The sequence below is a fragment of the Zonotrichia leucophrys genome, chromosome 2, assembly GCF_028769735.1.
Source record: "Zonotrichia leucophrys gambelii isolate GWCS_2022_RI chromosome 2, RI_Zleu_2.0, whole genome shotgun sequence".
Lineage (NCBI taxonomy): Eukaryota > Metazoa > Chordata > Aves > Passeriformes > Passerellidae > Zonotrichia > Zonotrichia leucophrys.
Window position 1 is genome coordinate 14,061,786 of NC_088171.1, and position 15,929 is coordinate 14,077,714.

At 38.7% G+C, this 15,929-nt stretch overlaps 1 protein-coding gene across 5 annotated transcripts in view; it reads right to left on the bottom strand.

The window, feature by feature from the left end:
- CCNY (cyclin Y) overlaps nt 1–15,929 on the bottom strand; it is a 120,252-nt gene that overhangs the window by 33,458 nt on the left and 70,865 nt on the right. For 2 of the 5 annotated variants that reach the window (XM_064703948.1, XM_064703949.1), the window contains exons 2-3: nt 13,542–13,616; nt 7,809–7,843 (exon numbers count right to left, since the gene is read on the bottom strand). In XM_064703948.1, the coding sequence (XP_064560018.1) occupies nt 7,809–7,843; nt 13,542–13,616 (110 nt within the window). Of the gene's footprint in view, nt 1–7,808; nt 7,844–8,616; nt 8,705–8,994; nt 9,015–13,541; nt 13,617–15,929 lie in introns of those variants that run through there. The other 3 variants (XM_064703947.1, XM_064703950.1, XM_064703951.1) reach the window with 3 other exon arrangements.

Below are 15,929 nucleotides of genomic sequence, written 5' to 3' on the forward strand. Positions count from 1 at the left end.
CAAAATTGCACAAGAGCTTCACACCTTTGTATTTCAAATCCATCACAGCTCACCAAAAAAATGCTCCCATTTAGACAAGTCAGAGAGGCTCTAATTAAGAAAAAAGCCAAAAGAGCTGAGAATGACTACAGAGCTTTTGGAGAAATTAGCCAAATCATCTAACGAGATCTTTCTACAGTTCTATCCCACCATAAGGCTGGCACAGGGAAAAGGACAGACTGGGACGCCTCCTTTTGTAAATCTTCATATGCAAAAACGAGCATAGGGCACATGTGAAGCTGTGACAACCTCTGCTATTACAAATATTTACTAATTCAAAGCACTCACTGATATGAAGTGGGACTCACTTGATATGTATTTTCAGCAGCTACAGTACTATTGCTGTAGCCAAGACATTCCTTAGATGTCATGCCTCTCAACTTCATCTCACATAAAACTCCCAAAGGGCAAACCAAGGAAAACATGGCAGGTAAAAACTACTTGGAAAATTATATTCTGCTCAGCTACAGAACACTTGAAATTGGAAGGTTGAAGTAAGGGAAATCCTACAGAGGTACCAGTCAACTCCACATAAAATACTGACCAAAAACTTGAATCACAGTATCAAAGTATTTTTTATCAAATTTGCAGCTGACATTAACTTGCAGAGGACTTTTTTCTTTAAAAAATGCAATACATCAATAGAATTTATAGTTACCACGTATACAACAGAGTAGAGCACCCATCTACTCTGCTCCTGGAATTTTATGTCCAGTTTTTGACAAGGTATTTCAAGAATGAATTTATTTCAGAGAATCTGGAGGACAGAGAAGCACCATCAGTCAGAGATTTGAAAAACCTGATTTACAAGGGATAGCTGGCAGGCTGGAAAGGCTTTCTCCAGGAACAAAGCAGAAAATAATGGCCTTAAATTAAGTTGAAGGAAGTTACAAAGAAGAGGACATGGTTCTCCATGGCCCTTGTGGGTGGGATAAGAAAGAGCAGGCTTATATTAAACTATGGAAAATAAAGATTGTGCATGAAAGTGTGAGAAGTGTTTTTGCCATCACCTCTTAAGCCACCATCTTTTTCTAATAGCAGGGATACCTTAAATGGCTTGAGCAGTGATAGAATCTCCATCACTGAAAGCGGTAAAGAAGAGATAAAACAAACATGGGCGAGGAATAGTTTAGACACAGGCTTCTGCTTCTAGACAAGAAACTAGACTGAACAAGCTCTTGAGATGAATTCTGGACCAATCTTCTAACATTTGGTGGAGAGAATTTATAGTTCTTCACTCCAGAAACAGTTGCTATTCTTCTCATTTGAACCAGACATCCACTAAGAAATGCTGAAATTCATTATTCACAATGAATATGAAAAAGGTGCTTTGTGTAATTTCTTAACAGGAAAATATATAGAACAGAAAACTCTGCTTTATAATTTGCTAAGTCTTTGAATGTGTTATAGAAAAAGCCCTAACAGATCAAGATTCAGTTTCCAATAATGCAGGTGGCTCCTAGCTCTTGAGACTAGCAGTTGTTTTTCCTTTGCACAGAAAGTACTAAGCAAATATCACCACTTTATTTTCTTCCAGTTTCATCCTGACATGTTCCAATTTTCCAAATCCTGTGTGTTTTAAGATGTTCAAACTACAGTTTTTTACTTGAAGTTTACATAAAAACATTTTATCAGAAATTCAATGGCTTGGTTTGCCATCAAAATCATACAAACACTGCAGAATTGCTTCTGGGTACCTGCCTTGAAAAGGATCACAATGAATTCCTAACTTTTTCACAATGAGAACGTACAAGAGAGTTAATTTCCCTCAGGAAGTATCACTTAGAAATTAGATTTAATTTGTGGGCAAAGAAGAAATGTTACTATTTCTTTTGTTAAAGTAGGCACTTCAGAGGGGTTTTGTGCAGAAACATGGAAAGGGTGCACATGGCCCAAAACCCACACTCAGAATTGACCTGAAGGGCCAGCTCTGGCCTCTCCAGCAGCACTAGGGTGGCTCTCTGCCCTGAAGCTCAGCAGGATTCATTTGTTGGGGCACAACACTCCCCTAATGAAGCTTTGTACCAGCACAGGCCCTCAGCCAGCCAGCTTCCAGTTTGGCAAAGCAGCTTCAGCCTTTTCCAGTGCTCTTTTGCACTTGTCCATCAAAAGATAATTTGGAGCTCCTGTACTACAGTGTGAGTTTCTCTGCTTCCTGCAAACCAGGTGTAAGTTGGTGCAAGATTTTATAAAGTCCTATTATTTAATATTTTCCCCCCTGGAAAAACTGAGGTTTGCTTGCACCCGTCTGTGCAGACATGCCCATTAGCTTCCAGGCAGTAGAGGCTGGCCAAGATGTCAAAAGGCAAAACTGGCACAGAAAATTGCACATAAAGCCAAATTACAACAGTAAGCAAAAATACCAGGACTGCTTCTGACTTGGAAAAGGGAGGTTCCTATCTTGAGGATCTTCTGTTGCTTCAGGACATGATTTCGTTTTGACAACATTTTTCACAGAAGAAACATGACTTTACAGGTCAACAAATTGCTTCCCAAATCAAGCAAACCCTGCAACACAATTCTCTGCGTGGCTCTGCAAAGCTCTGCACTAATTTTCATCTTGCATAATGCCAAGACAGCAAAATTGTCTACCTTTGATGCATTCACCAGAACAAAAGTAATAGGAAACTGCACCATTTTATGTTCATCTTCCTCTGCCAACAACTACAATTAAAAAAAAATCCAGTCCAACTACTCTTAAGTAATACCTCTTGTTCCTCATGATTCAACTTTGTCCTCAGCTGAAGCTTCACCAATGCTTGATAATGTCCAAAACTAGCTTAGCTTGGACTAGATCTGTACTTGCAAGTTTTTGGCTCTCAAAGCTCATCCTTACTCACGTCAACTATAGAAAATTATGTCAGTAGACCACAGCTCCTGAGGGGCTCAGCAACCACCAGTAAACTCCTTTGCAGCACATGCAGGCCCTATTTAACCACTGATAAAGCACCCTGCTTTACAAACATGAAAGATTAAATATTTCTTTGACTGTTAAAATCAGCTCAAAGGCTTATATTTACAAAGCGTGTAATTGCTACTGTTGTGCAATTTCACCAGAGGGACTTTATTACATCCCCAGCAAAGCAAGTATTACATTGCCCCTTGTAAAAGGGCCGTCCTGCATGTTCTCATTCCAACTCCAAAGTCAGCTCTTGTTTCTCTCCATTAAAAAGTTTATCACTTCACATAACCTTGAGGCTGACAAGAGAGGCAAAATTCTTCACCCTAGAAGACAGGAAAAGAAGCTAACTAACTAGAAGACTTTAGAAAAAACACATTTCAAACAGTAAATTTGGGTAAGTTAAAATTAACAGGTTTTCTTTTATGGCTTAATAGATGCCTGGAAAGAATCTTAAGCTGCATCTATTAGGAATGGCATCAGTATAGGGAATCTGCTAAATGGACCAGGTAGTCCATAAAGGCCCCCTCTAGACCTGCTTTTTGTGTGACTGTGCAATGGAAAGGAGCAAAGGCCACATTAAGTAATCTCTAGGAGAACTTCAAGAGCACCTGAGAAGCCTCTAACCTATTTTTCAGTTTATTTTGTTCTTCTCTTCAAGTAAGGAATTAAAATATCTTAAGCAATTTGGACAGCAATTATAAGCCTTTTCAACAGCCAGCCTCAGGCAGTCCACTTGAAAACAACATTTCATGTTTTATGTTGTGTTTTGCTTTCACAGATTAAACTACTTTTCAGACTATGCTCCCATTTCAGCATGTATCTTATTTACTCAATCACTAGTTGAGAGTATTTGATTATCAGTCACATGTCCAGTAGTTTTACAACAGGGAAGCAGAGCAGCCTCTTTATTCAATCTCACAAGAAAATTTGGGAGCTACATAGGAAGCATGCAAAAAGGCTCATAGAAATTGTTCTTGCCTCAACATGTACAGCAAAAGACCCAACTGCTCTCTGCAAGTCCCCAGTACTGTGTCTGGGGAGAAGCTTCCCCTGATGTGAATCACTACAGGGTCACTTACAAAGACCAGGGCTGTAACATGAGTGTTGCCCAGTAACTTTTCCCCAAGCTGATGAAAATTCTGGTCTAAACATAGATGTTAACTTTTCTACTTGGAATGATAAAAATAGTATTAGTTTGCTGGAATTTAACATCCACTTGCCAGGTAGCAGACAGTGGAAGCCATGTCCAGAGGGCTAAAAAAGACCATGATGAAAGGATGATGTGGATACAAGGCTGGCAAGGAGTCTCCAGAATAAAAAATATGCAAAGGTGAGACACTATTTCCTTTTATTCTTTCCCTTTTCCTACCCTTTATCTTCCTTCAGAAATACAGAAATACATGTGAAAAATATCCCTTATTATTAAGGGGTATTACTACTCATAAACATAGATTCATTTTAAGAGCGTATCTCACCTAGAAGTAATTACTTGGGCTAACAGAGCATTTTCTCCTCGTTGAAAAGGAACATCTCTAGAAAAGCTTGAAAGAGAAAACAACCTTCTTTCTCCCCTCACCCTGCTTCTTTCCTTTACAAAAAACACAGTAAAAAAAGAACTACCTACAGCAACAACAATAAAAGGTTTACTCTTTCTCCACCACCTCCTCTGAAAACACAAAACACGTCTGTCTTCCTGTTTGCTTTCCTTGTACAGGCAGAGACACTGATGCAATCTCTCTTCTCTGAGAAAGGAAACACCCCTATCTCAGTCTGCATCTTGATCCCTCTCAGCAGCTTGACTACGCAGATTAAAAGACATGTGCACACCAAGGCAGCATAAAAAACCCATAAAATAACAAAAAACACTGACTGCCAGTGCAATGGAAAGAGAAGCAGAGTGTGCTGCAACTGCTTAGGAATTAAAACAGGCTGGAAGAAAGCAAACAGGTCAGGTACATTGGAGGGAGAGAACTTTCAGCATCATTGCCAGGCTGTCATGTGTCTCCCTGGGCTCGGTGGTAAAAGAGAGATGGCAGCTCCTCCATAGCACTCTGTCACTCCCTCCTTTCATTCTTTCCCCACCCCAAAAAAAAAGAGCAGCTGCTGGCTTCTTCCATCACACCTTCTGACAAGGTGAATCTCAAACATGGCAACTGCCAGCTCTTGACAAAGTGTAACAAATCAAAGCAGGAGCCCACCACTTGTGTTTGGGGATCACAGGAAACTATTCAGGCAAATAAAATATCCTACAAACAAAAGCAAGTGAGAAGGGAAAAGAACAGTGGTGTGATCATGCTAAGAAAGAGCATTTTTAAATGAGGAAGAGTCAATACTAATTTTTTTCATAAGTAATATTTCAAAACTACATTTGTATAAATCACTAATCTGTTACTACACAGAATTTGGCAAGCAGTTAAAAAAAACCCACCCAGCTTTTCTTGACACTTCTCTTTCTAACCAGCCTCCCATATCACTTGGGAGAAATTCAATTCTGCCTGCAAAATAACCAGTTATGCAGATATTGCACAAAAAGATAAAAATACTTGGTTGCTCATCTTGGTTATTTATCACAAAAGGAGAATAAGCATGAAAAACAACAACAAAAAAAGATGACATCATTGAAAAACGTGCTGCATTATGGTGAGGAGTTATTTTTAAAAAAAAAGACAATAATAACAGTACAGAATTTATGTCCTCTGGAATGTTTCCACCAGAGAAGATGTGGGCACCTAGCAGTTCATATCAACAGGGGAACAGGTGAGTAGCAATAGCTCTGGTTAGCATACATTGAGAAACAGTGGAAAAGAATGGATCAATCTATAGAGTATATCATAAACCATTGTGCCATGTAAATAAAACCCATCATTTGTCACATACAACTGTTAAATCCAACCAATTCCTTCAATTTCTTCCAACAAGGTGGTCTAGACAAGCCATGATGGTTCCCTGCAGTCTGAAAACCTAAAGACAGTTTCCAGTTACAAGTCACAGCTACCCCTTCAGAAACGATCACCCAGTTTGTACATCAGGTTTACCATGTGGAAGATTTAGGAGGTGCTGAATGAATACTTACAGGTGTGCTGAAGGAACAACCTAAAATATTACAGGACATGTTTGAAAATACAGCTTTTATCTATGAGTATTGCCTAAAAAGCTTAACTGACCTGTAAAGACAGAGACATGGTACGGACTTCAGCCTCATAAAGGTTATTTTTAGCTTTGTAATTCGGAAGTACTTTGTAAGTACAAAGACTTAAGGTAGCAGTAAACCACTGAGGGAAGTTTACACTACTGCAACCTCAGCCAATATTTTGAATGGTACTTGGGAGGGGAAAAACAAAACAAATTAAGAAGAGGTACAGCACTTAGCACATCAACTGCATATGCTGCTACACTGAGCTCCCAACAACACAACTCCTCAGTGAGATGATCACCCTTCTCTTTTTTGTGGTGTGTCCAGCACCTAACCTAAAATCACTTTATACCAGAGTTTGCACTATGGTGCTTCCAGCAGCATCTGTAATAATCATCTTTGTTAATCTGCTGGAGGAATCAGAACTCACAACACAATTTTTACATATGAAATGGTTGGTACTGGTACATATTATTAAGTTTACAGGAACCCAGTACATTGGCTTTCCAAGTAATTTTATAACAAGACAACTGCTCTGCAAACTACCCTCACATGCACTATAAACAATGGGAATGTTTTATAGGGGAATAGAAGATGAGGACCAAGAACATCTGCTAACCTAGTGAGGGCAACATTAAGGGTTTTGTAAGCCTCACAGTATCCCATGACTTCTCAGAATCTTAGCTCTTGGGGAACTGAAAATCTCAGCTTGCTTTGACAGCCATGCAGTAGCTTCAGAAATACTCAACACCAACCAGTTCCATCAACAAGTGAAGCAGTCCTGCCCTCTCAGCCCACACAGCAGTTCATTCCTGCCCTCGTGGCTCCCTCCCTTTCTGCAGGTGTGAGCCCTGGAGTCAATCACAATTAGGAGTCCCACTTTAGCATTCAGCTGAATCCACCTGCATTTGTGCCCTGATTCAGTTTATCTGGAGCTAGACAAGTGTCCACTTCAGCCCAAAGAGATGAAGTGGGTATAAACCATATCTTTGTTTCAGCAGCTGTAGTATCATAAAAATAGAGAAAAACTTGAGAGCTTCTCCCCATTCACCTTAAAGGCAAACAGCATTTGGTAGAAAATGAGTTCTTTCCCTTCTCAATTTTACTGAGCCATGACTCCACATATTTCAGCACAAGGCTTCACACATTGGTTCCAGGTGCTTCAGCAGTACAAACAATGCTAACTGAGGTGAAGAACCTGTTCCTGTACCAAAGCAGGCTACAGGGCATTTGCTCTCAGCTTCACTAAGAATTTGATTCAAACAGAAGAGAACTGAATTGAAAAATGCCCAGGTATATAATAAGCATATCAACCCCCTGTCTTCATACTCAGCATGTAGCACATGTCAATTCACATTTACCTTGCATCAACACTTCAGAACAACTATGTAAATATCCAATGCTGTAGTTCTCTGCCAATGCAAACTTGGATACAAATGTAATCTAAAGTTTCAAGAGCTTCTGTAGTAATTTTAAAAATCATACCAATGTGTGCAGCTCTTTTTCCCAGATACCAGTTACCTATGTACACTGCTTGTGTGCATAATACTGTCTTAAAATCAACAGATTTGTTCCACTAACTCAATAGTCAAGGCCTACACTTCAGGATCCTAATGCACAACAAACATGTGAAGCATCAGAACCCTCTCAGCAATGTGGAAATCACGTGTGATAATTCTCATTTATAATATAGACAACAAGGAGAAAGCTGCATAGCGAGGCATTTTCACTTACGTGGTTTATATAGAGACTCTTGCGTTTTTCTCTCACTGCAAAAACACAAAATATGATAGAAATATTACATGACTATTTTTCCTGATTAAGCTTCTTATACACCATTTATATTAAAAAGAACAGGAGGCTATTTACGTGCAACATTATAATTGCTTTTGCACTAACCAAGTATATTTATATAGCAAACACAGAAGAAACACATATCTGTACACGTAAAGGCATTTATGTTGACTAGCGTGGTGATGGGTTAAAATTCTCATCCATTGGGATACTTCACCAGGTGCTGGTCCACATGGGCAAGCTAATATGCAGTGAGCTGCAATCCAAGGTAGCAGTGGCTTGGCCATTCTTGCCCAGCTCTCTGTGTGGGCACTCCTGAGCCACCAGTGCCTTCACCCAAGGTACCTTGCTGCAAAGTGGCCTACGCTACCTTGCAGGTATGAAAGCACCTAAACAGCCACACCAGAGAGTCAGCAAATTCTCATCACAGCTTACTGTGCACTAACTCCCACAGAGAAGCCTTCAAACTGTATGGATTACACCACTGCCCCCTATAATGATCAGGCACAAGCCTGAAGCTATTACTCATGTTGGATGTAGCAACAAAAATCTATTTCCTTGGTGAGTATGACCAGTCACCACAAGCAATGGTTGCAAGTCAAAGCCACAATTAGCCAAAACAGTCAGAAAGTAAATAGCAACAAAAAAGGAGATAGATGTATAAAGTCTTAATTGTCAGGAAAATGCTTATTACAGCTGATTATACAGACTATTTCATTTTTTTAAAGCACTTCCCCAATTAACTCACCCCATAGAGAGCCTGCGGAGCTCTGTTCCAGTGAAAATACCACAGCATTTAGGATACAACTCTGGAGGCAACTACCACATAAATCAAGCTGCAGGATTAAAATAATAATGGTTTCATGCTGTAGGTGATTAAATGTACTTTGGTGCATCATGATTTGAAAGCTATGCAAACCAATGCACTTAGCAAAATAAGAGCGTTCACAATGGTGGGATCGCCTGTCCATTCCCTGTTGGATGAGAAGCCATTTTCTGTGATTTATTATAAGCAAGCAATCTCACATAAATAAGGCTGTATATGTGAATACTGTGAAATAATTGTGTTTAATGCAGACATAAAATGAAAATAAAAAAATAAGAAAAAACTTTGAAAAATCCTTACATAATTTTCCTCCCAGGGAGCAGAAAGGAGAATCACACATGACAGATGTTAGCCATGTCACTTAGAATATGCTCAAATCCACAATTACAGACATTGTATAAGAAATAGAATTAAACACGAACAGCAAAAAAATTCTGATGATCTAGTAAATTGTTAAACTGCTTGAAATCCTGCTAAAACACTGCACTGCACTTAAGTTCCACACACTGCATTTATCACCATACATAAGACATCTACAGGGGAACACAAAATGATGGTAGGTACTTCTAAGAACAGCTAAAGTATTTGTCCAGTATCACATATTGCAATGTACAGGCAGTAAACAATTCTGATAAGCTGTGTGCAAACCTAATATAGTGCTTAACTCAAAGTTCATACCTATTAACAGTGAAATTTTGAACACTGTTAAGTATTTAACAGTTTTAATCACAAATAATTATACCACATTCTAAGTTCTTCAAATCCTACAAAGACAGCTGGCACATATACTCCAAATTCCATTTTAATGACCTTTATTCCCCTTAGATTTTTTTTTCTTCTGTATTTGTATCCCTTACTCAATTCCCCATAAAGGTACAATCCTCAAGTACCCAAAGCAAGAACATCACTCACAGCTCAAACCCATTTGCTATTGCCAGTCTCCAGAAGAATATGTTAAAATATTTATACAAACCCCTCCCTTTTGCCTCTGAAGCGCTTCTTGTGCACATCTTTGCAAGCACCATGCTGACCTCCTTTCCCTGTCTCCCCATACAGCAGAATTTCAGTTAGCCTGGCCTCTCAGGTGAGGCACTACAGGAAGGCAGCTGCTCCTTTCTGTGCTTCTGGCTCACTCTGCCACAGTGTAAGGCTCAGCTCTCTCCAGAACACATGCCAGTGGGGAGCCAGGCAGAGCAGAAACCCATTCTGTTCCAACCATTCTTTTATAATCACAATCCCCATTTTAAACAAGGGGAAGCCAACCATTGCACAAGGCAAAATGACTATAAAGAGGTAATTCCATCACTTGCCTTCAGTCAGATAAAAAATGCTTTGGTGCTCATACAACTCAGTGTGGTCTGCAGCAGGGCTGACCATCATGTTAGAATGAACCAGCATTTTGCAGCATAAACTAACTGCAACTCCAGGATTTTGGGTTTCAGGCATAGGGTTTTGATGACGTGAAGTCAAACAGATTTGGAGTCAGTTTAAACAATTCAAATACTACTTTGTTTTTAACATTATAAAACTTCAAAGTTATACTCTTCAACCGGAGCCTGAGATGGTGCTAAATTATCTCAGTTTTCCTCATTCTGCAGTTGATGACCTATTCCTGTTGCTACAGAAAATTTCAACTTTTATTGTTGAGCTTTTGCAATAGGAGGAGTTTACCCTGAAACTTAAAGGGAATGAGTAAATACACACAGAGGCATCTGTATGTACATGTATGTATATGCATATATACGTATTTTTCATTGTGCTGTAATAAGAACTCTCACTGTGGCATTTCTACACATTTATTTTAATGTCAATCATATCAGGATCAAAATCAAAACTCCCCATGATTACAATTATAGGAACATCTTGTGTTTTGGAAGTGGAATTCCCAATAACTGGCAGCTCATCCAATTCTGTTTTAATTGAGAAGACTGGTCCCAGCTAACATTAAAGACCAAAAGCAGCTTACTCCACTTCTACCTGCCTATATAAATACCATTTGAAAGTCTTTTTGTCTGAAGCCCATTGTTGCACTGATACTGCAAAATTTAGCCAGTACATTGAATGTGTAAAGCCCAATCTAAATTAGAGGGGTGCAGCTGGAGCCCACTGACAGGAAACACCATTACCAGCACCCTGGAGAAACAAAGACTGCCTTCTTGCATGAAGAAAAGGTAGCTCCATTGTTGAAGTGCTGTTTGGAAACCCTGGGTTATTCACCCCCACACACTAAATAGTACTAAATAATAAAACCCACTAAATAATGGGTTTCCAGTCACCCACAGCTCACTGGCCAAGCTCAGCAGAGTAAGGAGAACTTGCATAAAGCACTCACAGAAGTTAAAAACATAACAGGCAAGATTCTGTACCAGCTCCCTAAATAGGAAGAATTCCACACATATGATTCAGTATCTAGAAAATCCCCAAGAGTGACAGAAACATTTAGAAAAGCTCATCTAGCTAGGAATCAAATTAATATCTATTGTCACTTGAACTTTTCTGCTGATTCATTGAATGCTCAGGTAATTAAAGATCCATTCAGACTACTGATTAAGAGAGCAGGACAATTTACATGCTTAGCACAGCATCCAGGCTTCACAGAACAAAGACAATTAGAAACCACTTAATAAAACCAGATGCCACATCCTGTCTCATTCTATTTGTTGCTCTTGGCTCACATGTTGATCACAAGCAGGTCAAGCACAGCTTTGCCAGAAGAATGCTATAAACTACCTAATGCTATAAACTATGCTATAGTGAGGCTCAAAGAGCACAGGGCTACCAGAGAGCCAAACATGGAATTGTCTAAGGTAACACTGGCAAGTCACTCTAGCACCTAGTGATGGACTTGGCCATTTCCCTTTGTAAAACCATGAGATGTACACTCACAGCCAGAGCCAGATCCTGGATGAAACCCTGAATCCTGATGTCACTTGACTGTCTGTGTGTTGTAAAACGTGCATTTTAAATGTCCACAGGTCTTATCTAGAGAAATATTTTAGCTTACAATCAACAGGAAGGTTTTCCAGCCCAATACTATTCAAGTAATGGAGCAGTTATTTGCCCAAGTTAGGTGTTTTCAACACAGCTAGCTCAGCTCTCCTCTTCTACATCATCTGAAGAAGTCTTGGGGGTCCCCTAGATTCCACAGCAACCTGTCAGATTACAACCCTACATGCCCTGAAAAACCCCTGTTTTCCTCTTAACAAGCACCTGATTGCATTTGGGTTAGGCAGCACCCTTGAACAGTGTGCTAACTCCTACACCTCACTTGGTTCAACAAGGGGCCCAAAGTACAGCCAAGCAAAATCCTTAGTACTGGGAGCTGTCCCACCAGAACACAATGGCTCTTGGCAACACATCAAGAGATAAATGTTTGCAGAATCCTTTTATTTTTATACAAACAAAATAGGCTCTGTATTTTTTCCAAGGTATCAAGGACAGCTGAACTGATCTTACACTCCCATTGATAACACCTCTATAATGTTTCACTGAATTCATTGCCCTTACTCAAAAACATTTTCTTCACATTACTTAAACTAGAACAAAGCTTCATAGACCAACTCTAACATAGGTGTAAAGATTTTTGTTAAATGCTTAAAATGAACTTCGTATTGCCATAAATTAACTGCTCCTATTACAAGTAAGAATAATCATCCAGTCTGGTCAAAAACTTAGTTGTTGCACTTGGGTCTATTTTGTCCTTTCTTTCAACAAGCTGTAACAAGAAACAAGGAGCATCCATATGGGATTAGACAGTTTCAAAAAACAGCAAATTCACTATAAAACAGACATCAATCCTCATAGTACAACTATAGAAATATTGCCATATTCATTTGCCAGACTACCAAACCAGATTAGTATGGTAAATGGCATCCAAACCCAAATAATGAGGCATTGAAACAATCAGGGCTGAATTCAGAAGGAGAGTCTCAAGGTCAAAGGAGGTACCCACATAATCAACTCTTCAATTAAGGTCTAAATGTATATCCTCTTTATTCTAGTCATGCTCAAAAGCTAGCAAAAAATATACAGTAAGTGAAAACTACATTATTTTTCAAGTGATGTGTTTGACACTGCAATTTACTATGTAAATCAAAAGCAGCATTTGTAGGCAGCAGAAAGGAGGACAAAGAATTCATGCTGAACAGTCAGAATTAAAATGCAGGAACTGCTTTGAAAGTCCTGCTAGAAAATAATGTGTTTTGTATCCATTATTCATTTATTTCTAAACCAACAAATCATACATGTCCAACAGGGAACAAAAGAGCCACAGTAAATGGCTTCTATTCTACTAACTCTATCAGGAGGCTTGTTTAACAAATATTAATTTTAGAGATCATTTTGTCTATGTATAAAAAAATCCAACTAAACTCCAGACAAACATGATTACATAAAATCCATAGCAAGAGAAGGAAAAAGAATGATGGGGTAGGATGGGAATTATTTTGTTAAGAAAATCTAGTACTGAACTTATTTACAGTATAATCTATATCAGAGAAACCCCAGAATGTCTTTTTAGCTAATATAAGCTAGCATTTTTTAAAAAAAATTATTTTCTACACCTTTTTCAGAAGCCTAATGTTCAGAGTGTTAAAAAATTTAAAAAACAGACAAAATATTTTCAATTTAGAGAAAATATTTCTTAAAATATAATTATATTGAGCTCCATCCATATTTGTACTACTGATCTGACAAGACAACTAAAGGTGTGACTACTTAAAACTCTAACATGATGCCTCTAAATGCCTCTTTTTGGGGGAGAGGGGGTCATTGCATATTAAAGGACTATCACATGCATTCTAAGAGAGGGTTTAGAGATAACTACTGTAATAAATTCAGTAACCTACCATCTGTTTGTGATTTACTGAGAAATATCGTACTGGCCCGTGGATGATCTGACGGGTTGAATTCCATGTTCAAATCTGGAAAGAAAGCACAGCACAAAAACCATTTATGAGTATTCAATGGCAGACACAGATTTTCTCATTCTTTTTAGTAAGACCAAGTTTACATACTTAAGCAGCTACTGTAAAACAGAATCCATCTTGAGGCCCACTTTTTTATCCTTCTTTGCACAAGTGGCTCTTTCTGGCACACAAATCATTTGCATCAACACAGCTTTGGGATTAGACTTCAGTTCTAAGGGCTGCTTTTGGATTAAAACAGATAAAGCAGCTTGAGAAGCTGGTATACAAGAAGTCAGGAATTTCCCATTTACCATCCCTTTCTTCCCACCATGCCCCAAAGCCACAGCTTGTTATATGCACTTATTGAAGAATTAAGTATTACAAACAAATGCACAACCCTCTACATATAGACAGGTTTCCAAGATTAGACATGATTTAAAAAAAAAAGTAGTTATTGATACTGAATGTAAACAAGTCAACTCTAGGCTAGAGCCTTTTATGCAATCAAGATTAGAAAAACATGGCACTTCCACATACTAACACTCTTTGCTTTAACAATTTGTAAAAAAGAAACAAAAAACCCCCACAACTACAATAAAGACCTCAAAAACCCCCAAAAAACCCAAACCAGTCCTAAAAGATATTTACCAGTTACAAATTCAAATCTATCGTACATAATACAAACTTCTATCAATGATTTTCCTCATCAACTTGAAAATCCATTGAATTTATTTGTCCCCAAATTGCACTCTACTACCCATTTGCTAAAGCTTACAGGCCTGTATCCACTAGACAACATGTTACTAAAATAGTACATATTTTTTTAGCATTTCCTCGCTCTCCCAGGGTGGCTTTCTTAACCTCAGCTCTGTTACATTCTATCTCCAAATGTACATTCTCTTGTATTTTAAGCAGGCATTTATGTGAGATTACATAGGAGCACTGATATTTTTATCTTCTGTGATTATCCCAGCATTTCTACAATTCTCTCATTCCCCTTTCATATCCTTGTGAAAGCTCAGTAAAACTGGAAATTAAGCCCCAGGTATTAGGAAAAGAAAACAAAGTCATTTTGCTCCAGGGTCAAGTTCTTCTGTCTACAGCTTTCCCTTTCCCCGCTCTCCTTGCCCTTCTATTTAATAATTTACCAGGTCTTTCACTTCCCTGCATTTTTCTCCTTACCACACCTCTCTACAAATGTACCTTCTATTTGTATTTTTCCATTTTATGCTCTCTTGGTTTCCTTTCCACCTCCCTGCACTCTGTAGCCCATGAGATGAGCAGCCTCACATGCTGCTGGAAACCTGGGCACAACTTCTGGAAAATATCTGATCTTTCTACAAGGAAGACCTGAGAATGCAGAAGTGCAACATCTCAGTTGCAAATGGTCTTCTCTTTACTATTATCATTATCATCCATGCCACAAAGGAAAGGGAATCTAGGGGTTTCAAGGGAAAGCTATTTTGATTGTCCCAGAAATCACAGACAAGTTTGGAGAATATCCTAAGAATGTTATCTTATGTTAGGAGTTCTGACTTCAAGGGACTACGAACTAGAACATTTTCATGTTATACTCTGTGCATCATCTTTAGACATATAGAAGAAAAAAATAATCACCCATTGACATAGACAATGCTGGTACAGACCGTGTTCAATTTCAGGATGGTTTTTCTGTTAAGCTGAATTCAAGATGCTTCTCCTTACATGAAGAGTAATCAGCACTTAAAAATGCAAAATATCAAAAATGCAATATTATCTTTTGTCAACCTCTTCATCTTTTATCAGCGCAATACATCACCAGGAAAAAAACAAAAAAGAGCCCTTTCTTTTTTAAAACACTACAGATATCTTTTCTGCAACCATTTCAAAGTACAGAAGTGCAAATTCAGTCAATAAAATAGGATCAGGAACACAAAACTGAATCCAGCTTGCAAAACACCGAAAAACACTTCTTTCCTTCAAGCCTAGAAAATAATCTGCTTTAGCAAAAATAACAACCTGGTACAGGCTCACAGTTTGTTTGCAGGTGTGAAAAGAAAGAAAAACCAATTGCCACATCTTACAGTCAAACTGCATCTCCCAAAAATGCCTGTGTTACAAAGTGCTATTTTGCAGAAGCAGTAAACCAACAGAGGACTTAAAAGTCTGTCTGGAAAATGCATGAACTACCCAAAAGCACTGTCTCTTAGATAAACTGTTACTCTTCTGACAGGAGCTGAAAGAAGGCCAGCAAAACCCCATCTCAGCAGCTGCAGAGAACAGTCCAGGGATTTTTAATTGTCTTGGCAGAGCCAATGGTCCACAGCCAGGGAGCAACTGTGGCTCCTT